General features: G+C 42.3%; 1 protein-coding gene across 8 annotated transcripts in view; it reads right to left on the reverse strand.

Annotated features, from left to right (window-relative positions):
- Tnik (TRAF2 and NCK interacting kinase) overlaps positions 1-25,373 on the reverse strand; it is a 377,067-nt gene that overhangs the window by 287,063 nt on the left and 64,631 nt on the right. For all 8 annotated transcript variants that reach the window (XM_047563560.1, XM_047563558.1, XM_047563556.1 and 5 more), the window contains exon 2: positions 3,767-3,832. In XM_047563560.1, the coding sequence (XP_047419516.1) occupies positions 3,767-3,832 (66 nt within the window). The remainder of the gene's footprint in view (positions 1-3,766; positions 3,833-25,373) is intronic.

The raw sequence follows: 25,373 nt of genomic DNA on the forward strand, positions 1-25,373 counted from the left end.
AGGGCTGGGTGGGCAGCGATTGAGGCAGAGGGAATTATAACTATTAACACCCTGAGGTGAGAACAAGGTTCTCATGAAATTATGATGGAAATTAAATCATATATGCAAAAGGTTTCATGAAATATGAAACTATTGACAAGTATAAACTATTTTAAGTAGAACTATCAGGACAGAAACTGGGAAAATGAAGAGCCTCAGGTCTATGTCATACGAAGAATGAATTAAGCAACTGAAGCTCTAAGTGCCTGGAGAAAAGAAGATACAAATATATATTTGGGATGGGGAGGGTGAAGTTTTCTAGTATCTGGAAGACTAAGTTCTTGCAGAAGATTTAATTTTAAATATTATGTAGCCTCAACGATATGAAATGGGGTTAAAATAGTAAACATTTCAGGAAGGCAGAATTTTAGCTCAGTATGGTAGTGAACCATTCTAAGGAGTTGCAGGAGAATGAACTGATTGAGAGTAATGAGTTCCACATGGCCAGAGGATACAGCCATAACCAAGGACACAGCCAGCGGACAGGGGAACGGCTGGACAAGATGCCCCGTGGCTGGTCTACCCTTTCACTCACAGTGACTCTCTCTTTCTAGCCCTGTAACTATCAAGAAGGCCTCTTTACTGGCACTTGACAACATTAAAGAGGATTAAAAAGAAGCATAAGAAGTACTGAGGAACCCATCATATTCTGTAATAAAATATATATTTCAAAAGGGCAATTGAGAAACAGGATAGATGAACATTGATTTTAAATACATGGTTAATCTGAAGTGGTATTTTGGAGTAAACGTTAATCGTTTTAAATTATTAAAATGATTATTTTATTTTACCAAAAATGTGTCCAGAGTCCATTAGGTTCTCTATAGGTGGCATGCCAATCAATAGCCAAGACCTTCCACAAACAGTTACATGGTTTTGTGTTGGCATGTTTTGTAGTGGGAGCCATGGATATAGAAAGATAGCTCCCTGGTTAAAAGTCCTGATAGAGAACCATTATTCTTTATATTTTCCTAGACTGTCTAGTAGATAAAGTAAAAAGCAAACAATAATAACAAATGCCAAATTGTTACTTGATCATCCAGGACCAAAATGCTAAAGAGAATCAAATCTAGTCTTACCAAGAACAGGAAACCAAGAGCTAGACTTGGGAATAAGATTACAGGTCATTTTGAAAAACTACATATTATTTAATGGATTTTTTTTTTTTACAAAATACATACATTTCTAACCCCAATTGTATCTGGCTCATATGTAGATATATATCAGGAAATATTCTCTTAATGTCTATGTTTTTATTTATTATATGAAGTATGTTTCCTAAAAATCATTTGCAAATAAAAGTGCACTAGGATTGTCATAGGGCAGCTTACTAAAAAAGTATGAGAGCTGGGGATATTGCTCAGTTGGTCGAGTGCTTGCCTCACATGCACAAGGCCCTGAGTTCAATCCCCAGCACCACAAAAAAAAAGAAAAGAAAAATAAAAAGTATGATAAGTGTTCCCAGAAATAAATGTTCTGCCCAATCAGTTATTCATAAAATTATACCTCACTTTATTAAAACCAGGAATGCTGAAAGATGACTTCACAAAAAATTAAAACAAAAGGTTTATTTAATGTAAAGAAAATATTTATCATAGCTTTTTTTTTATATAAGGACCTCCTCCTGGGTAATAAAACCCCTATTATGCCTACAGTATTTTCAAAATGTGTACTCCATGAAAGTTATAAAACGTACAGTATGAAAAAAATCACTTCCTGGTTTAGTTTTTAGGATCTCAATTTTTTAAGTTCAAATCTTCTGTTTTATTAAACTCTAGTCCTTCAGCGCTCTGGATCTGTCCTCAGTAAGCACAGCTGTCTCTTCATGAGAATGCCACCTAATATCACCTGGTTGCCTAGAAACTCAACCTTAACTGAATGAGGAGACAGAACACTTTAGATCAATCATCAGAAGTCCCCAAAGCATTTCAAACTACATTCTCATTTGACTCAAGCACAGAAATCTGTGATGGCCACAAAACAACAAATGGGACAGATAAAAAGGACCTTCTGTCCCAAAGTCCAGTGTGTTCTCCATGACTAAACACTACAGGGTCTCCCCTTCACTTGGAAGGTGCCAGTTATTGTGTCAACCACTAAGAGAATGGAACCCTGGAGAATACTAACATTAACAACCTAGCTGCTAAATACCTTAATAAGATCTGAGACTTCTTGCCACTCCTTCCCTGCTCTTCATTAGGTGACATGAAATTAGGGATAATTCTGGATTTTGCAAACATCCTCATTGTTAATTGAAACCCTTTGTCATCTCTTCTTGCAAGAGTGTATAGTTCCACCTCTTGGATCAGTGGACAAAGCTGTGAATGGTCTCCCAGATGTATGGGTGGGAGGCACCCCACAATGGCAGGGCTCTACGAAGTGGCACCATCAAACCAAGAGCATGCTGCAGAGCAGCTCCTCCACACTGACAGCAAGTCAGAAGTAATTCACTACCTAAGTCAGACCTTAATTCATTAGCCACGTTACTTCACAAGTTCAATCCAATTTTTCCAAATGCAATAACACAATCTTCCAACCTAATTATCTTCATTGAAAGTATTTAAAAGCATTTGCTGAGACACATTCCTTTCTTTGTCAGACAGGATCAACATCAAGTGAACAGCTTGGGTAGACTACAATCTTTCTATTGTAGGGGGTTCACATTTTAGGAAATTATTGTTAATGTGCAAGGAAAAAATATTCCCCTGGAGTGGACACCAAATGGCATAAATGTGTATTCCCTCTAATTACACTTTAAAAACCAGATACTCAAGAACATCTTATACATATATTATTGATATTCTGCAGAATTAGAAATATTACAATCTGACTTCTGCAATAATTTTAATCAGTTGAGAGAAGTTTAGGGTTCAGAGAAGAAATTTTTAAATACAGAACAATGGGAGATAATTTGTAATGGAAACACCATCTCATATCACTACCACTAAGGAAAATGATGGCTATTTCCCTAGAAATAATCATGAGGAAACAGCTGGGGTTTCTTTGAAGGCATTTCAAGAGCTTATTCACCAAAATCCCCAAAGTTTTAGTCTAAAAACGGTTCATTTGCATTTCCTTTTGATAATCAAAAAAAAAAAAAATCAACCCACATTTTTAAAAAAATTTTCTTAGATAACTTATTGGGGGAAAATACATTCTAAAAACATTTTGGAGGTGAATTAGGAAGCAAAAATTAGTAGAAGGACATTAAGCTCAATTCTACATTTAACTCTATTTCCTAATTTGTAAAATTCAGTGCTGTCATTAGGCCTTAGCTCTGTGAGGTGGCCGGTCTTCCTCTAATACTGATTGCTAAACTCATTTAATGTGTGCCCCAGGCCTAAAACAAATCTACTTTGCCAGCTGCCAAAGTCTAATAGCTTAAATTTCTAAAGTAAATGGCATCCTTTTCTCCTTCGAAAACCAGTTCTGGCAGTGCTTAAAGTAAAGGAAACTAACCACTCTTAAGTATTACAACGCGGCATCCAAATTCATGTGTCTGATGCAAACACAGTAATATATAATGAGGGAAAATGCACAAGTCACGGGATCCAGCTTAGACAACATGACTACAGATATATTTAAAAAGACAGAGTAGACTGACTCTGTCACTGTTATTTCACTAAATCTGTTCAGAGGTGCTTATGAGCAAGTACAGACAACATTGCCACTCAGCATTCATGATCCACAACCACACGTCAGCCATACTCAAGGTCAATGCTCTTACCTTATAAACTTGCCCATATGTTCCATTTCCAACAAGTTCCACCAGTTCAAAGATCCCTGCAGGGTCCTAGAAAGGGAAAAAATAATAATAATAATAATTCAAAGCAATATTCCTGACATTGTCTTAATCAAAAGCAAATACTTAAAAGAAACAAATAAATAATTTTGGTTTGGAGGGCTCTCACATGTTAATATTATCAAAATTGGAAATATTTAATTCCACTACACCTATTAAGTTAACCAAATTCCATTTTGTGTCTATTTTATACGTCTCCAAAATGGGTTTAAATCAGACACAAAGAGGCATTTCTTCTATTAAAACAAGATAAAAGAACATGGTTCTCATCAGCAAATGGAAATATGCTTCCAGGTAAACAATATAAAATGATCCTGAGGAGTTTCTACGCTTTTAGGATATTTCTCTTGGAATGTCTGCACATTGTGGTGAACAATGGAGTGAATGAAGTAGGACGCTCCTGCATCATGGGGCAATCTTTAACTATGGGAGTCAAAACCTTCCAAAAGAAAATGCTATCAACATACTTAACTCTCTCAGAATGCTTTTCTCTGGATTCATCTTCCCTCTCTCTAATGCTGCCCTTGCCAAACACACTTTTGTAGTAAATGAAGGATAATCACAGGACTTAGAATACACACTAAATTGGAGAACTATGTACGTTCCTACCACCAAAACAGGTGTCTGCAAACCCTCAGAGTCAGTTAAATGTGAAGTGCTCAGTAAATGTCCAATAATTACAGCTATTATTACTGAATTACAATCCCAAACAGTTGAAAAGAAAAAAATCAAAGCCTATAAAATTCTACTCAGAGACAGAAATTGACTTCTACCCCTACTGATTCCTAACTGGAAAGAAATTGCTTCTTTAAAAGTATCAATCAAGTCACAAACTTCAAGGCCTACAGAGGCCAAGCAAGAGAGGTAAATGAGTACAGCGACCCCATTGGAGCCTCAACCAAACTGGAGAAGTCATACACTTAATCAAAGGTGGGGCTGGGGAAGAGCAGGAGGTGAGAGCTAACTTAGCTGGTATCGTCTTGTCAACACAGGAGAAACTACTCGGACAAGTCTAATGATTTAAAAAAATAAACGGTTTAATGTGAGATCTTAATTTTTAAGCACCTACTCTGAAAGATTTAAAAAAAAAAAAAAAAAAAAGACTGCAAACCTTAGCCCATCTTGAGCAAACATATGTGTGAACATTAGCATATATTGTGGTGGTGAGTGGTCGTGAGGCAGGAGGGAAACAACCTGAGCTTTGAAAAGACCTGGGTTAAATGCCAGCTTTGTCCTGGCTGGCTGCATGAGCCTGAGAGAGCCTAGGGGAGAAACCTAGTGTTTGAGCCTATAAAACAGTGATGACCTCCACCTTGCAAAAGCCTGGCAAAGAATGAGCGCCAGCACAATGACTTGCACATAGACGACAATCTATTAACACCTAAGAGTAATCGTCTATAAGTTGAGGAATTCCACAGGCCAGTAGCCTTTATAAGGGGAAAGGAGGCAAAAGAGTTGGGTGTCACAAGAGTTCTTTAAAGTCAAGGTCCTTGGTTATGTGCCTTTGAAGATTCCATATAAAAGTAAATGAAAAAAGACTAAGCATTTTGTCATGAAGAAAGACTAGAGTGAGCACTACCCACTCTTACAAAGTCCGAAGAGCAAAAGACCACACTCTAGGCTCCTGTCCTTGAAAATCAAGAAGTGCAGAAGGTCCAGTGATGCCCCACCTGGTCCAGGCAGACGGGACAATGTTCCATCAGATCCACAACAAGAAAACACAGTGAAAGGACCAGACCTCTGAGTCAACCAACACCGCAGAGCGGCAAGACACGGTCAAGGCCACCTGGGCGGCCTCAGGATGGGGAAGAAAAATGCCATTTGTTAAACGACTAGGCCATTAGAGCAGCAGGTTTTATTACAAACGGAATTAGAAAGAAATGAGGAAAAGAAAAAACAGCCCATAAATGGTGGCAGCTGCTGTTTGTTTCTAAGCTGTGCTTCCCAGTAGTTTGTTTGCTCAGTGGTGTTTCTGCAACATATTTGGAGTGAGGTTCTACATTTGCTTGAAATATCTCAATTGTGCTTTCAACATTCATTTTTCTTGAGTAGAAAAAAATGCGAGCGAGGAGAAGCAGGATGGTGAGGGGTAGCTGCCTTAAGGAGTCTGGTAATCCATCCAGAGTGTGAGGAAGGGCAGGAGCAGAACAGTTGCGGGGGGCAGGGATCAGCTTCCATACCCAGGGCTCTCCCCACCTCCTGGATCTCTTCTCAGGGTTGGGGTTCACAACCGAGTCTCAGGAGGATCTGGGCTGCTGACTTCCAAAGCCCTTTCTCTCCTCTAATCATCTATTAATGGGCACATGACTCAGGTAGTCCAAGTCAAAGAGGGTCAATATAGACTTTATTCCACCTGCTAAGACAGAGGAAGGCTTTTTGCTGGACACATCCAAAGGAAAAAAAGGTCAAAGGAACTAACAAATCCCACTGCTAAGTGGCCTTAAGTGGACAACAGCAGTGGAAATGATCATCACATCACGTTGGTGCCCTGAGAAGTGGATGAAGGATCTCTGATTTACAGTATAAGTTTACTGTGGCATCCTCAGAATCCACACCTGCTGGGGGTGAAGGAGGAAGGACTGGAGTAAGCAGAGGTAGAGTTGCACCGTGAGGCAGTGGAAATGAACACCCCACCTGACCCATTGACGCTCTTTCCCCAAACTTTCCAATCATCTAGATCTTCGAACCTGGAGAATGGAATGTTTGCAAATATTCCTTTGCATAAACACACATCCATGTTAGTTATATTCTTGTGAAACTTGAACGAGGTGATCCAGCCTTTTTCTCTATTCCAGCAAGACCTCTAAAGTTATGTCTCCCAAGGGGAGGGAATGGGAAAGTGCTGGGGAACGATATTGACCAAATTACATTATTATATTATTATACTGTGGGCATGTATAAATATGTAACCATGACTCCTGCTATTACGTACAATTATTTGGGTTGTGTGTGTGTGTGTGTGTGTGTGTGTGTGTGTGTGGTGTTGGGAATCAAACCCAGGACCTTGTGCATGGGAGGTAAGCACTCTACCAACTGAGCTATATCCCCAGCCCCATTATGTATAGTTATAATGCACCAGTAACAATATGGAAAAAGTGGGGGGAATATTCTCCCAAGGCGGGCCATGACCCCTCCATTCTTAGATGCAATGGCTTCCTCTCAGTCTTGTCCAGTTTGCCCTTCTGAGGCATTACTCAGCTGAGCACCACTTTGGTTGAAAATGACCTCCTCCTCCATCCTCCATCACACCTCTCAGTCTCTCCTAGACTCTGCTCGTCAAGCTATGCTTCCCTCAAGGTCCCACCCTGGCCACCAAATGCTAATGACCTTCGCATGTCTGCCATGCCCATCTCCTCCACCTCATTCACACCAACAGGCCTCGTCATTTCTTTTTTTTTTTTTTTATTGTAAACAAATGGGATACATGTTGTTTCTCTATTTGTACATGGCGTAAAGGCATACCATTTGTGTAATCATAAATTTACATAGGGTAATGTTGTTTGATTCATTCTGTTATTTTTTTCCCTTCCCCCCACCCTTCCCACCCCTCTTTTCCCTCTATACAGTCCTTCCTTCCTCCATTCTTGCCCCCCTCCCTAACCCTAACTCTAACCCTAACACTAACCCCTCCCACCCCCCATTATGTGTCATCATCCACTTATTAGCAATATCATTCGTCCTTTGGTTTTTTGAGATTGGCTTATCTCACTTAGCATGATATTCTCCAGTTTCATCCATTTGCCTGCAAATGCCATAATTTTATCATTCTTTATGGCTGAGTAATATTCCATTGTATATATATATATATATATATATATATATATATATATATATACACACCACAGTTTCTTTATCCATTCATCAATTGAAGGACATCTAGGTTGGTTCCTCAATCTGGCTATTGTGAACTGAGCAGCTATGAACATTGATGTGGCTGTATCTCTGTAATATGCTGATTTTAAGTCCTTTGGGTATAGGCCCATTTGTGTAATCATACATGCATAGAGTAATGATGTCTATCTCATTCCACCATCTTTCATACCCCCTCCCTCTTATTTCCCTCTATATAATCTAAAGTAAAGTTCTTCTCTCACCCCCAACCCCCCACTCCCATTATATATCATCATCCAAGGCCATTTCTGCGTGGCACTATTTGGTTTCTGTCTGCGCCTCCCTCATTCCAACCTACTCGCCATACGAATCCTTCTAATGTAGTTATTCTAACCACGACGATCCCTGATTTAAAGTTCCCTACGATATGTTTCAAATTAAAAGTCAAGGTCTTGTGATTCTGAGGCCCTGCCTCCATTCCCAGCTTCACGTTACACCCAACCGAGACCTCAAACCAGGCATTTCCCTGACACCTGACACTCAGCCCTATGCCTGGGTTTATCCTAAGGCCTATTTGCCGAGATCTTTCCCTCAGCCATTCTCTAGCAGGCAAGCGCATCCTCTGAGAGCCCGGTCTGCCACCTCCTCTGTGTAGCCTTGCTCAAATCACTGCTACCTCTCTCCACCTGCCGCACCTGGTGCACAGCTCTCTGAAACGTGTTTGCACACAGTGCTATCCTCTCACACATTTCTCCCCTTGATGAATTACAAATGCCCTGGGAGCAGAGAATGTCATATTCATCTTCGTAGTTCCCAGCACTTAGCACCATGTCCAACATAAAACTGCTGGACATAATTATTTACTAAATAAGGTTGACGTCCTATTCCCAATTCTCCACGACATATGTAGAGGAAGTTGCCCAAAAGCAGGGAGGTGGGGGGCAGATCAGAATGCAGAGCCCAAGGTCTAGCTCACATTTGTGTCACTTCTTTTCAATCTAGACAAGCTCTTCTAGCCGCTGAGCCCCACCCCTCCTACACCAATCCCAGACACACAGAGCTATCACATGCAGAAGTCCCTTTAGGATTCCCAACTCCAAAAACATCCATAAAATAAAGCTTGTTGGGGGAGCTGTGCCTCCTGTGCATTGAGAAGACAGGCTGTCAGGATGTGGCCGCTGCGGTGCTGCAAGCAGAGGCGGCTGTACCTAATAATCATGTTACACAGACAGGAAAGCCAAGAGACAAGAGTCAGCTTCATTCTCCCTCTCGTGTTTGCTTAGCTGCTCTTAAAGCCAGGACGGGCGGCATGGAAGAATGTTACATCCACCAAGGAGAAAAGAGCAAATCACTGACATTTACCAAAGCCAGGAATCCCTGTTGGCTACACATGCCTTTATTCAGATCTTAACCTTTGCCGTGAGGCTGAGAAGAGAATTTAATTCTAAGGTAGAGTAGTTTACATTATTTCATAATGAAATATAACTGCATATTGAAAGGCAGGCTGTTCCCTGAAAGAAAACATTACTTTCCGCAAGTGCTGATGAAGGTAAATTTGGCCAGTTATCGTAATACAAATCATGATAATAACCAACGTTTCATAGCCATTTTGTGCCAGGGCCGACTGTAAAACTTTTCCATGAGTAGTTTATTTCATGAGCACAACTCTATCAAGTGGGTGTTATCATTATCTTTGATTTTACAAGTGAGGACACTGAGGCATGGAGAGAGTGAACACTTGGTCAAGGTCATGGGACTGAGGAGCAGCAGGGCCAAGAAGAACCTCCACCTCGTCAGATTCCAAACTCTGAGCTCCACACTACACCATGGCATCAGAACTACCAGCTTCTTTTTTTTTTCTTTCTTCCGGGAGGTAGTACCGGGGATTGAACCCAGGGACACTTGGCCACTGAACCACATCCCTAATCCTTTTTTTGTATTTTATGTAGAGACAGGGTCTCTCACTGAATTGCTTAGTGCCTTGCTATTGCTAAAGCTGGCTTTGAACTCACAATCCTCCTGCCTCAGCCTCCTGAGCCGCTGGGATTACAGATGCATACCACTGTGACAGGAGACTCACTAGCTTTGATTTATCACTCAGTAAGTGATGAATCAAGTGACATCACCCAAGTGATGAACCAAGCTCTCTGAACTGAGTCTCAGAGCCTTCATCTTTAAAATGGGGACAGCATTACCGCTCTCCAGGGTGATTCCGAGGACCACGAGTGTCTAGACTAGCATGGGACCTGATACATAATGGAACTTCAATAAATATTCATCTCCTTCCTTCTATTTCTTTTTTGCACTTTGCAAACCAGTTCAGTTAATAAACAAGAAATATGCCACAGGAAATCCAGTCTGCATTTCATAGATTTTCAACTAAAAAAGTCTATAAACCTTACAAAGCCAGTAGAAGACCTATTGCTTTTCAACCAATAATGTCACCCCATGCTTAGCAAACAGGGTCAGATATTTATGGACAAACAGATGTCTCTTTAGAAATGAGTGAGGCAATTGAGAAGACACATGAAGTTTTTCAGGCTTCTGGATGTTGGAACAAATTCTCTCATCTCTCAGCTGATGACATGTGGGCAGTGTTGGCAGGCTCCAGTCAGACTCTGCAGCAGGGGGAAGAGATTTAGGATCTAGGGACAAGTCTGCTATCCCTTCACACATTTCTCTCCCTTGATGAATTACAAATGCCCTGGGAGCAGAGATTCTTTCAGGTCCCCTGAATGATACTAGATTTATCGGAATACTAAATAACATCTTGAGACTAAATCCCAAAGATTGCAAACAGCAGACTTGTATCTATAAGGACGACAGCTCCTTAGCATGAAGCATGGTGAAAGATGTCACCTATTCTTCCCCACACTTCCCCCTTCTTAGAAAATGAGATTAAGAAAGGAACTGGGAGGGATCACGAGCAATGGCCTGACCCTAGATACCACTTGTTCAATACTCCTCTTAAAGTCATAGTCATGCTGTGACAGAATCTTTGACTTGAGGCCACCAATCCTTTAGCAGGGCAAAATTGACTCCAACAGAATACAGATAGCCCTTGGTATGACTGTCTATCCGGGGACTGGTTATTGACATCTGCCAAACTACTGTGCTTACTCTAAACTTACCGGCCTGAAAAAGACCAAAACGTTATTTCTTCTGGACCATATTTAGCAGCTGTTTTGTTCTGTTTCAGCCATAACTGACAAGCATATGCTAACAAAAGCAAAACAGAACAAAGAAAAGAGGAACAGTAGGAGAACTCTCCATATTTGTCTTGAGCCTTCAGGTTTTTGCAACACCATTGTCCTTCCAGAGTAAGTACAGCCTCAGAAACACAGGCGAATTTAACATCCCCTGGGTTCAGTCCCTGCTGACCCACAGCCAGACAAGGTCCCTCAAAGGCCATGTTTTACTCACTGCTCCCTCTTCTACTGTAGTGGGCATCTGAGCGGTCAAAGGTTTGGCCTCATACTGATAGTCACCTGGGCCCCTCCACCTGCTATGTGTTAGGTACTATCCAAAGTAGAAGTAGAAGGCACCTGGCCCCAACTCAGGGTGCTTCCAGTCTAAGAAGGGAAAGAGACAAGAGCAAATGACGACACATGCACATTAAATGACCACCCAAGTGGCATACAGAGAAAGCAGTGCTCCAACAGTATGTTATCCAGGAGGTGCAGACGAGAGCCCAGGAGCTTCTATTCCTTAACGAACTGGTCCAAGCCATGCATTTGAAGTACAGCAGATAATTCAAGTAAAAATTTATATAAAATAAAATGAAGATTAAACACGGCTGATTTTTCTTGGGTGAACATCTGTAGAGACAGGCAAACTATGCAGACCTATCCGAGGACTGATCCAAAACGGGGTTCCAGTCTGGATTGTACTCATGGCTACCGTTATTCCACTTTTCATACTCTGGTCTTCCCATCTGTAAAAGGGATCATACCACTTAGCCTGCCTTCTTGGGAAGGTTGCATCCTTCACGTGATGATGCTAGGCAACTCCCCAGCTCCACACGTCACGCACGGTCTTTGGGAAGGGCAGTCCTGAGCACACGCTGGCTTCCAGGACTCCAACAATACATCTGTGCCTGGCAGGGATTGGTGTCTTTTTACCATACTAGGTCCCCAATAAGCAGCCAGCTCTTTGTAGGCTCAAGACATAGGCTGAGCCAAGCCTCTAGAAACACCATTCTCAGTGCTGAAGACTGAGTTCTCAGGGCAGAGACTGGAGCCTCCTCACCTCCTACCTGAACTGCGGTCAGTTTAGTTCCACCTGTTACAGGGCAGCAGCCAGCAGTGAACCAGCCTTCCCAGCACCCTCCTGCGGCTCCCTGGCTCCCCTCAGCACACTGCAGCTCAGGCCTGTCATCACAAAGGCTGTCTTTGCAAGCAGAAGGGAAACCTGGCTCCTCAGATTAATAGCTGCAACACCTTTGGCTATAGATCAGGCTATAATAAACAATATTACTACCACTGGAATACTGGAATAGGCAACGGACTACATGCTTTCTATTGAATATTTTCACATTGAATCCTTACAACAACCTAGGAAATAGATATTACTAACCCTCTTGATGAAACTAAGGCTTCAAGGAATTAAGTAACTTGCCTAAGGTCAAATGGAAGAGATAGACAGCAGCCAAGAGCAGACAATGTGAGGATTCGCACACCACCCCTGGAGGATTGTTCTGAGAATCAGAAACAACATACATGCAGCATTGAACACGATGTAACAGTGTTTAATAAATAATAGCTATATTACCACTGCTGCTGGCATTATTAAAATTGCCCAGAATAGTAAAGCCAGTATTCAAATTGGGTATTCTGATTCCAAATCCATCATTACACACTTCTCTACAAGTAGCCAATGCTGAAACTGACTTGGGGTGATGGGGATGGTTGAAGTCCTTGTGATCTACCAGTAGAGCCAGAGAAGAGGCAGTAATCTCAAGCCCAGCAGGGACCACCAGGCAAGTGGCTGGGAGCATAAAAGTCGGCTGTACCATGGTTGCTCCTTGTCCCTGATCCTGATGCCTCAGAGAGGGAGATTAAACCGCAAGCAGGAATTCAGATTTCTGTGTCAAACTCATTTTATTTTTGTCTTGTTCCTACGTGGCCATCAGCTAGTTTTAATACTAATTACTCTGAATTAAAACAATTAGTTGACAGGGAGAGACAGGATAGCTCAGTGGTTAAGATCGATCAACAAGCCTGATTGACACCTCAGCTTCAACAGGTGGTACCTAAATGACCTTGAGCATGTTATTAAATCTTTCTGAGTCTTGGTTTCCTCAACTGTAAAATAGGGATAACAGTGTTTACTTCATTCTTTTAATAAAGAATATGTATAAATCATTTAGAGTCATAGCAGACATATCATAAGGTCTCAAAATGTGATTGCTAAAAATTCTCATCCAAGAAGGAGTAAGTTCTATTGGTTTTGTTCTGTGCAGTATCCCCAGTACCTAGATCACAGCTGGGACATAAAGACACGCGATGAATATTAAATGACGATGTTCCCCCACCACAGCTCTGCCATCCGCAGCCACAGGAAGATCTGTGACAACTGGAGCAGGGATTCCAAAATGAGATCAACAGATCCCTCTCCCCATTTTACAGAAGAGCTACTGGAGGCCCAGAGGGAGGAACTACACACTCATAAAATCACAGGATTTCAAACAAAACAGCTTAGGTGACATGCTGAAGGTCTTAACTAGTTACAGCATCAGGTCAAGACCTCGAGTGTTTCTTAACTTCCAGTTTTTCCCTCTATTCAATTAAAAAAAAAATCCTTTGATAGATTAAAGGGATCACTCACTGTCCTCCAAATAGTGGGCCTGGAAGGGGTCATGGGGAGGATGGGTAGGCAGTTATAAATTTCAGGTGCTTGGCTTGAGAAAGAAATTTAATTCATGCCCAGAGCTAATATAACTAGATTTATCACATGTGGTTGATTTGATGATCTTTGAGACAGTCCATTTGGTAGGTCACACATAAACATCAGCAGAGGAGATAAAGGAAATTTTTCAAAAACACATTTTTCTCAGTTCATGAATTTTACATATTCATACTCACATTAGCTCAGTTTCAACTTATTTCCTTACAGATGAAAACATAGAACTGTATATAAACTGGTTGTTGTCCACTGGCTTACAATGGAAAAATGAGGACATAAAGTTAAGAACATAAAACGAAGATGAGAACAACCCAAGAAGAACTTACAATGTTAACTTGAATTTTTTTTTTTTTTTTCCTAGCTCTGGTGCACAGCTATTTTAATCCCCTGTCAGCTGTTGTGATTTGCTGGCCAGCACTTCTCATGCTTCCTGGCCCGACGTTCCCATGTCATGGCCGCAGACCTGCCAAGGCAACATGTGGAAAGTACCAACCCTAAATTCGAGTTCAGAGACTACATTCCAACCCATCAACACTCAGGAAAAGCCACATCAACTCCCTAAAGCAAGTTAAGAGACTTCTCCAGGGTAACGGGCCAGAGGCAAATTTTGTACAAGAAGCGCTATCTACACCCTACAGAATTTTCCTCCATTCTCCCACAGTCTCCTCAAGGTCACACACACACAAGTTGCTCTACAGGTCAACAGGTACACAGAGCTCCCCACCTGGGTCCCCCCACCCCCGCATCAGGTTACTACACAGATGATACAGCTATTGAGGGGAGGAGTATCACACAGTTTACAGAGATGTGCAAACATCGGATCCCTCTAGACCTGTCAAGACAGGGTGACGTTCCAGTATTTCCAGCAACATGAGATCCAAATGATGGGAACCAGACTAGAAAAGATTCTGGCATTTTGCCCTTCAAAGATGCTTAGATGAAGAAAAAAGATAGCAACGGCAGCAGATGGACTTTAAAGACAAGAACCGATTACCTAAATAATTAAGTAAGAAAGATTAGGAAGCCATCCAAGGTTCTATTTTGGAAAGAAGAGTCTTAACAGGACCATTTCCCCAAAGCTACTCATTTACCACCTGCTCACAAAAGACCAACAACATGTAACGTCCGCTTGAGCGGGTTCTCAGGAGTTCTTTCCCCACCCAGAAGGACCCCAGCAGTTGATACAGGCAGGAACAAAACTAGTGAGAGAGCCAACTCTACTTTAAGGTAATAAGGATGGCAAGCCACCTTTCACTAGCTGGTTGTCTACCCTTTCCACAATCAAAGGAGTTCCCTTCTCCCTTTGCATGGAAGCCACCATGAAGGCCAGGGTTGTGTGGATATGGAAGGGGAGGGGCCAACGTCTTTTGGTCAAGAACACAGGCCTTCTCTCTGGTTCTCAAGGAAGGAAAGATAAGCTGGAAGGACCATCTAACGCTCTCACTTCCAGAGATGGTGGGATGGCCAAGAGTCCATCAACAGCTACCTGGGGCAGGGGCCTGTCATTTGACAGAATGATATCCAAGCCAATCTCAGTCCATCATCTGATGTCACAACTAATGGAACAGGTGGCTAATAAAAACCAGCTTGGACAGGTTTTTTTAATAACAGGGCCTCATTTGCATGACTCCTCCCCGCCAAGGCTTTCACTCCTAGCATGGTTGGTTGGCTGGTTGGCTGGCTGGTTGGTTAAGCAAGACAGACAATTTTAGAATGAGGCCTTTATACTATGTGATCAAGGATCTACAAACTTTTTGGCAAATTCAAGAAGTTATAGCTGAATCTCCCTGTGTCCCTTCAAAGTTCCGTGGGTGTTGAGTTTCCACTTTCAAAGAAGCCTGGGAACATTGGGTTAAAAAAATTTAGTAGGTTGGGGATTTCTTTATAGAGGAGTTTCTCAGAGCTTTTAATGTGTTAACCTACCCTGCAAATCTCTAGAGACGCCAAAGCTTTCCACATTTCCCAAACCTGTCTGGTCATATCACACTCTTAAGACAGTCCCAGCTCCTCTATGCACTGGTGTGCTGTGGAGCACAGGTTGCTAAGTGCCGATGCAGAGCCATCGTTGCCTTGTCGTTCCTAGTTAACCAACATTTGCGTCTTAAGTTGACATCACCAGGACTGCTCAGTGCCATCCAAGGTCGGCTGGTCCCTTGCTCCTTAGTTATGGAAATCTCAATTTTACGCAGGAGGCAAAGCATGCAGCTCAAAAACTACATGCCGCAGGTCGATGACATATAAGCATATTTTTTTCCAAATTTTTTATCAGTGCATTCTAGTTGTACATAATGATGGAATTTGTGGTTACGTATTGATATGTGCACACAATATGACAATAAAATCTAGCCAATATTAGAATTACTGAATGGGACATTCAAAAGAATTGCTCAGATGAAACTAGCTTAGTTGGAAGAAAGAGCTCTTTTGCTCTTTTGTTATTTTCCCTCCTTCCACTACCTTCCTCAAGTGCAGACGGGATGGCTGGAACCCTGCAGCCACACATCTGATCCTGAGATAAACTGAAAAGCAGAAGGCTTATGCTATATTGGTATAGTAGGACAATAAAATGATCTTAAGCCTCTGATGGCCATGGAACTATCATGCCACCACTGGCCTGCCTATTTCTGAACATGAGAGTGAAATAAATTTCTGTCTTCCTTCATGCACTAATTTCTTGGGTTTGCTATGATGCAGCTGAATTCTAATTTATTTACTCTTCAGATATTTTTATATTTTTATGTATAACTAGCAGTCCTTCTTTAAAACACTCTTCTCCATCAGTCTTTTTGCTTCTGGTAGAGGTGGCAGTCATTACAGTTTCTCAATAAATATTCCACTTCTCCTTCAGTGGCATGTTATAAGACGGCACTCCCTGCCCTTCTTGAACTTGGGTAGGAGCACTTGATTTACTTTGGTTGATGAAATGTGGCTGGAAGTGATGTGCCACTTTCAGGTGAAATATCTGATTTCCTGTACAAAGCACTGTGATGACTGGATGCACACGTGGTCACAAAACCTCCTGTGTCTGAGTCCTTAGGTCGCTGGTAATAGAGTCCTCTACTGATCCACAGAGGTGTGTACCAGGAACAAGAAATAAATTTAAGTCATATAAAGTCTCAAATATTGTTTGTTACCATAGCACATCCTAGGCCATTGTGACCAAGACAATAAAGTGACCAAAAGATGCTAATAATAATAATTGTGCTGTATAATGCTTGATGATTTCTGAAACAATATTTGGGATAAGCTACATTTCCCTGGATATCTTCCACACCCCAGACATTATGCATGGCATTTTCCAAGTTATTTTATTTCATCTCTTCAGCAATCCTGTGAGGTAGATTGTTCATGTAAAAAAAATTAAAGCTACATCCAATGCCAAAATGCACATTCTCTCTATTGTCTCCAATCCCCAAGTAAAAGCAGCCTAGAAAAGCCCTTACAAAGTCGATAGCCAACAACCCAAGGATTCTGGTAACCCATTCTTACCGATACAGGGTAAGAAATTAAAAATGGCACCTGCTTTCATGTCCCTAGATGGGCTAAACCAGAGCATGCTGGGACTTGTAGTCCCTGTGCCCCATCCAGGGCGGCAGAACTACAGGTCTCCTGACTGCTCATGTGAAGGCCTCTGAACTCAAAACCTGCTGTTTGAGCCACTGTCAAGGTAACCCAGCAGCCGAGAATAACTAATTGGGCAACATTCTCTGACTGCTGGCATGAACAGTTATAATCTCAGCATCACCGTGGCAACCTGACTGGAATGCTGGTTATTCACACAAAGAAAAACCGGTCTCCATTCAGACCAGGATTGCACTTTGTCTCTGTTCTACTTTTCCCATTACGGATTGCTACTGAAGGAAGAATGCTTCTTTTAAGAATGTTTATTACTGGTCTGTGGAAAAACAGCCCTTTTTTGGAGCCTGGAAAAAATATGGAAAGGCGGGGTGGGTAATGCACCCTTTGTTGCCATAAGCGAAGAGACTTTACGATGGTGGGCTCTATAAGAACAACAATAAAGGCCATCACAGAGCAATTCTGTGGCTTTTGACCAGGCCACAGCACTCCATGGAGATGCCAATGTGCAACACTGGCAGTTCACAGCTAACAACCAGATTGCAGTGCACCGACCCAGGCTCATGTCCTGGGCACCTCCAATGCTACTGCAGACCCTCCTCCAGGTCTCCCAGTGGCTCCCTTACTGCTCTACTCTGCATCCAACTCGGCCTCGCTCTCCCAGGCATCAGCTCAGCCTCTGTTCCCAGAGATGTCCCACAGACTCTCATATCCCATGTTCTTATTCTTGTTTTGTTGCTGCTATCCAAAAATTCCTCTGATCCCATCTTTGTAGATAATCCTCCCCTCCAGAGAGCAAGATTAGGTTCTGAACTGGACTTTACCACTTCCAAGTGTGTCATTTTTGAAAAATTACTTTAACGTCTTTGGGCCAAGGTTTCTTCGCCTATAAGGAGGATACTCCTTAAAGCGAGGTCTGTGACCAGCAGCATCGGCATCACCTGGGAACCGAGAATGAAATGCAGAGACCTGGCCCCACCCAGACCTACGGAATCAGAATTAACATTTTAACAACATCCCCAGGTGATTCAAATGCATATTAATGATCCAAAAGTATTAATAAAATTTACTTAGCAGAGATGTGTAAGACAGGGAAAGTGTCAGTAAACACCCAGCCCAGAGTCAGAGACACAAACTGGGGAAACCACCATTTGGTTACCATAATCAAATGGCAAATTGAACCATTTGGTGTTACAGAGGACTCAGACATCATGGCAGGAGATGGCCCTCAAGGAGCAGGTCTAATTAGTAATAACAGATTAAATACAGAAATGTAAAGGAAGGGAAGCAGAAGGATTGTGGTTTGGAAGAATCTGACTGAAGGTGACTTCATCATTTATGATTTTTGGCTGACACTGAGCAAATCCACTGAAATCCTCTAGCCCTTCCTTTGTTTCCTTTCCCACACGTCAGAAATAAGAATAATGGCGGGCTGCCTGCCTCTCAGCACTGTACTAAAAATGAAATGAGATAAAAAGAATGAAAGAATTTTGCCAAATACAAAACAATGATTAAGTCAGTTTTTACCAGTTAATGCTGAAATAAAATGTGCCCATCAGAAAGCAAACTCATGCTTAAAGGTGGCCACCCTTGAAGGACACATGGACGAAGAATGGCACGTGAAGGTCGCTGCAGAATAATGTTCAGCCCACCCCACTTTAGAATTGGAGAGCGGAGTGTTAATAAAAATGGAGAGAGAGCTGAAGGGGCCACCAGCTCTGACTGAGAAGTCACCTAAGCTGGTAAAAAGAGGGCTACAGAAAGCCACTGCTTTCAAAATGCTGGGGAGGGCGTGAGAGGGGATGCAGTGCGGACTCCAGGAGAAAAGAAATTCAGAGCAGACTTGGGCCCTCTCAGCGGAGGAGGCCTGGGGGCTGCAGGGCAGGAGCCTGGGACTGGATGGAGAGAGCGGCCACTCTGACCAGGGTTAGGGAGGAACATCTGCTGCAGGAACTGCTCTCACCCATTCTTAGGAACCCCGATCCTGAAAGGAGAAGGGACAGCCACTGCACTCCTGCTCCACCCAGTCAGACGGGCAGAACACACCGCAAATGCTAAAGAGAGTCCACACAGGCAGGAAATGAACACGGACCACCAGTCAAGAATGCTGAAGGGGAAGGTGGCATTAGGCTGGACTTGGAAACACAGTAGCATTTGAACAAGCAAAGAGGGATCGCAAAAGGGGCACAACAGCCTTTACAGTGGTATTGTTTTAACAGTAGACATGTTCCTGGCGTGTATCACTTCCGTTAGAAATGACTGAAGCCCAGTCATGTCACTTAGGGACGCACCTAACAGCATCCATCAGACGTTAGGGTATTTCCAAAATCCATGATTCCATAAGCATCTCACAGAACAAGTGGACTCCATATACTGAATCCATGGTGCCACGACAAAATGGCAGGCACATACGGATCAGGACCATAAAACCATTCATTTTCTGAAACAAAATGCCACATCTGATGCCTCACTTCTCCCACCAACAAAGGGACATAAATTATGGTGCTGAGATAATTTCTTTACATTCACCTTCCCCACTCCCCAGTGTTCCTGCTTCCCCCAGAGCAGTGCTGGACTCTTCATCTCAGCAGTTTTAGCAAGATGCACAGAACCAGAATCCAGGCTGAGGGTGGCGGGTGTTGATAAAGATCTGCTGGCTAGGTAAATAAACAACTTTACCAAATTAACAAGGACACATATAAGCTGTTACTTCTTTCTTTGGTGAAATGCAGAAATGCATAATGGAAGGTTGAATATACACTCCTCTGGAGGACTGGCAGACACTAGACAATCTGTGAGTCCACATTCAAATATAGCTCCCCTTCTAGAAAGCCTATTTTCCATAAAGGCGTTGGTGTGGATTTTTTTAATATATTAAACATGGAAAACTCAGTACCGATTTTAAAATAAAGCAGAGAAGATGCTAATAAATTTAGTCTTCCACTGCAGACTTCTCAGCATCTTAGGGTTTCCCATTTCCTCTCCTTCACCAATAGGAATGTTTTGGTGGGCTGGGGAGACAGCTCAGTTTGGTAGAGTGCTTGCCTCGCAAGCACAAGGTCCTGGGTTCAATCCCCAGCACCACGAGGAAAAAAAAAAAAAAAGAATGTTTGGGGGCAAGCAGGCTCAGATGTACGTTGTTCAGTTGGGCATGGTGGTGCACACCTGTAATCCTAGCAGCTCAGGAGGCTGAGGCAGGAGGATTCAAAGCCAGCCTCAACAACTTAGCAAGGCCCTAGCAACTCAGCAAGACCCTGTCTCTAAATGAACTATAAAAAAGGGCTGATAATGTGGCTCAGTGGTTGAGCACCCCCAGTTCCAAAAAAAAAAAAAAAAGAAAAAAGAAAAAGAAAGAAAAGCACACTGTTTACCTGTACTATTCAAAATCAGAAAATGTTCTTTATTTCACCTTTACTCACAATTAAAAATTACTGAGATTGGAACCAGAGACCAGTTTAATTTTCTATTATCCATACAGAATAGGTTTTAAGAAAAGTAATATTATTTTTTTTAAAAAGGTAACAAGAGGGGGCTGGGGTTGTGGTTCAGAGGTGGAGCACTTGCCTAGCATGTAGGAGGCACTGGGTCCGATCCTCAGCACCACATGTAAATAAATAAAATAAAGGTATTGTGTCCACCTACAACTAAAAAATATATTTTAAAAAAGAGGTAAAAAGGGGAATAGTTGGGGTTTTGTGTGTATGCGTGCATGTGTGCATGTTTTCATTCAATCAATTGCTAATTGCAGTCAGATTTCTCTATTAAACCAGGGTTCTCCACAAGGGTTGATGTTCCAAGACCTTTGTTAAACAACTGTGTCATTTTAGGTTTTTAAGTTATTGTCTAAACTTAGAAGAAAACAAGTTTCTTTATGAATTATTATTAAGTATTGCTTTTCACTGATGTAAAATGTCCCAATTCTTGGGATCAGTGAGGTTGTTCTCTGAGGCTAATAACGGGATCATTTTGTTCCTTGAATGGAGACACAGTTACACTGGTGCTGCTCACCCAAGCAGAATGTTTGTCTTGTGCACTTTTCAGTAAGTACTTCACAATTAAGAGGTTTGAAAAAACAATGGAGACATTAAGAGGGCAGCTTCAATTTAGAAGAATGAGGAAATAGATATAAGCAATCCAACAATTAGAAGACCCTACCCTAGGAGTGGTTCAGAGCTCAGTAACTAAGGTTTTAACTTACTTAAAATCCAGAAACTTAAAAGCCAGGCACAGTGGAACATGCCTATAATCCTAGTGACTCAGGAGGCTAAAGCAGGAGGATTATAAATTCAAGGCCAGCCTCAGTAACTTAGTGAGACTCTGTCTCAAAATAAAAACTAAAAAAAGCTGGGGAAGTAGCTCAGTGGTAAAGTGCCCCTGGTTCAACCCCCAGTACCAACCAAAAAAAAAAAACCTAGGTGTATCTTGTTGCAGAGCAGAAATTTTCAACCTTATTACTGAATTCCGCTCAGGCGTTAACCATACCACATAGCACAATGCTCAGTATATAATACTTGCAGGTAGAGTCCTGCTTCATTGAGATATCAAAGTTGGCCAGTGGATATGTAACTAAAATGAGCTTATGGCAACATCCCCCAAACCTGGTATCAGTTCTCACATCCTCCTCATGGGCCCCAAATCCTTCTAGGGATAGTTCTTTATAGTATCCTTCTCATGTGTCTTTCTCAGTCACTGTATTCAAATGTTGTTTTGAAACAAGAGATTTGAGGAATATGTGGCTAGAGAGGTTGGGAAAAGTGGGGTTTTATGCAACTGAATAAGTCAAATAATGAATTAAGAATAACGACAGCAATTGTAATAAAAGATCTACGTGTCACTGAACCTCCCCTTTTGAGGAGAGTCATTTGGTTGATACCAAAGACACCTGTGGTCCTATGAGATTCAACCACAGCCAGCAAGGAACACCGGCAGCGAGATAGTGGCTCTCTTCTTCCTAGCGTCTTCTAGGTGAATGAGGCTGATTCTAAATTCTCAAAAGAGAAATGCACTCTAGAAATGGCTCAGTGGCTTGGACCTTGGGCTCTAACAGAACTAAAGCAACCCTGTAAGATGAGAGGAATATGGTGGTGGGGATGGTTGGGGGAGGCAGACAGATCTTCCCAAAGATTCCTGCCAGTCAGTGACTTGGCTGTTTGATGAGGGGTCTTTGTTTTTTTTTACTTGACCCATCTCCAGGAAGAACAACAATCAAACACACAGCATGCATTTAGTCATGTCCATGAACCCATCAGTACTTGATGGAGACACTGGCCACTGTGCTCAGCCTCTGGCTCCTGGTACCCTCTCATCCCTCCTAACCAGGAGGTCAAGTCTTCATTTCCTCCTGACAGAGATGTCTCTTGCCTTGTTGGAGACCAGTACGTGTCACTTTACCCAAAACCAGCCACACCTCAAAGGTCTGACTTAGAACCTCACTTTTATAATACAAAAATTTCCCATGGATGTCCTTTATTAACTCAAATACTCTCCTCTTGAGAAGCAGATAATAACGCACACTTTAAAATGCAGCAACTTACACATTTTTAAAATTAGATATTAAAAAAAGTAGAAAGGGCACTGGCATTATAGAAATCATTTCAGTTCAAAATTCAGGCCCTGCTACTTTTTAACTAATGTGAATGAATAGCCTATTTTACCTTGCCAAATTTCCTAAATGCCTTGGGAATAAATGTTTCTCCCACAAAGGGTGACTTCCTCCCTAGCTCTTCTGCACACATATACACACCCTCACACACACCACAACCCTGCTCTTCTTTCACTGCTTTTGTCTGTTCACAAGCAATTTCCTTAAAAGCTGGTTTCCACCTTTAAATCAGATTAAGCATCATGTCCACTACATTAGTCAGTTTTCTGTCACTGTGACAAAACACCTGAGAAATCTACTTTAAAGAAAGAATGGTTGGGCTGGGGAGATAGCTCAGTCGGTAGAGTGGTTGCCTTGCATGCACAAGGTCCTGGGTTTGGTCCATGGTCTCTTGGCCCCATGGCTTTGGGCCTTTGGTGGCACAGTACCTCATGACAGCAGAAGCATGTAGCAGAGAAAAGAAGAAGACCATTTACCTCATGGTGGCCAGGGTGCAAAGAGAGAGGAGGGACTGGTGTCCCAATATCCTTTGAAGGACACAACCTGCAATGACTTAACATCCTTCCACTAGGACCCACCTTCCAGAAGTTCCACCACTCCTCCAGAGCTCCACAGGCTGGTGACCAAGCCTTAAACATGGGCCTTTGGTAGACACTTCAGATCCAAATTATAGAACCCAACAAACCCTTGCTAAAGCCCATGCCTTCTCCCCAGTAGATCTTAGTCACTCCTCCTCTGTGTTCTCATAGGATTTATTCTAGAAAATGACTAACACCTTCCATGTATTTTAATTATATATTTAAGTATTTGACTCTCCTCCAGACTGAGGGAGCTACTTCAAAGAATCTATAATTTCTGAATCACATCTCTAGCTTCTAATGGGTTTACAGTAAGTAGTAAATGATTGACTGAATTAACTATAGCAGTATTCGTTTCTTGAGCACTGTGTGCTGAAGTACCTACATGCATCATCTGTAACCCTAACAAGAATGCTATAAGGTGGACATCAATATTTTAATTTCAGAGATGATAAAACTGAGGCCTAAACGAAGCAAGTGAGCAATTAATATCAAGTTTTGAGCAACCGCCTATCTGCCCACAAAAGATCTAAGCCAACGCTCAGTACTTACTAGGTCCTCAAAAAATGCCATCTTCCTTCCTTTGCTCAAACAATAATGGAGCACAACTTCCAAAACAGACATCCCAGAAACTGTGCGCATTGGTATCTGTGAACCTCCTACCTAGACTCCATGTTTTGTGTGGTTTTTAGGGACTAAAGTCCAAGTACTGACCATCTGCAAGAATCCACGGGTGCTGGTTAACACTATAACTTGGGAATTTGCCACAACAACTGGTTTCATCAGATTCTGCATCAGCATTCGTGAGGAGGTTTTCCAGTCACTCTAATCATTACCAAAATATCTTCCAAGTGCCTGCTCTGTACCAGTTTCCCACTATGCACTGGGAATCCAAGGATGAAAAGTCACAATCTCAGTCCCAAGGAGCAGACACGGGGAGAAACCGGCATGTGTGGAAGGCCTGCTGCAGGAACTTCAGAGTGCCTTGGGTGTGTGTTCTTAACTGACAGATGTTCCATGCCATTAGCCTGCCATTAGGGGATCTATGAATCATTTAACAGAACACGCAGCAACTTGTTTGGGGCCATGTATGTGGTCACAGAATATTCTTTCAGGTAGATAATGTCCTCCATTTGCCAACATTCATGTGACAACAGAAGAGCAGCCCACAGATGGACTCCTACAGGGGAGTTCACAGGGAATGGATCAGGGTTTCCAATGAAATGGTAATGTGGCTGCCACCTAGAAAGGCAGTGAGCATCAAGACATAAAAGACACTCATTACTAAGACTTTAACCACAAACACCCCACCAACCAACCCCTGGAGAAGTCCCTTGTTTCCACCAACCCTTCGCATCCATTGAGGCTGGCAACCTGCTGTGCCTCTGCACACAACTCCAAAAGGCATCATTCACATACAGCGCAACATGACATAAATACACTGGGAACAGTCCCTGGAAGCTGTGCACCAGAGTGGTCCTGACTACCAGTAATTGAAGCTCCCAGGCACGGTCAGCTGCAAAACTTTACCAGCATGTCCAATTTTCAGGCAACATGTGAGAAGATCTCTGTGCCTTTCTGGCACAGAGCAACCCAAGGGAAGCAAAGCCCACCAAGAAGGTGCCTCTTCCTGCCCCTAAGCACAAGCGCACAATCAGCCACACAGACGAGATCCTGAGTAATTACTCCCCGAGCTTTAGTTGAGCTATTAAAATGCCACCTAACTGAATATGCTCTTGTCAGACCTCCACTCAGTGTTAATAACTGCCACACCATCTTTGAAAGCAGCACAAATAGGACCAAAAGAGGATAATAAATAACAGCGGTACAAGATTGCAGCCTCGTTTTATGCCTTTTGTCGCTCAACTACCCTTGGTCTCTTTTCTAGACCTTCTGTTCTCAACATCATTCCCTGGTGGACTGAGCAATTATTGTTTACAAACTCCTCTGGAGAGCCCCCTTTTCAGAGGGTCTCCCACATAGCCACTCGATTAATAGAACTAAATGCCCTGGTTAGATTCACAGAAGCTGCCAACGAACG

The sequence above is a fragment of the Sciurus carolinensis genome, chromosome 9 (genome assembly GCF_902686445.1).
Source record: "Sciurus carolinensis chromosome 9, mSciCar1.2, whole genome shotgun sequence".
Classification (NCBI taxonomy): domain Eukaryota; kingdom Metazoa; phylum Chordata; class Mammalia; order Rodentia; family Sciuridae; genus Sciurus; species Sciurus carolinensis.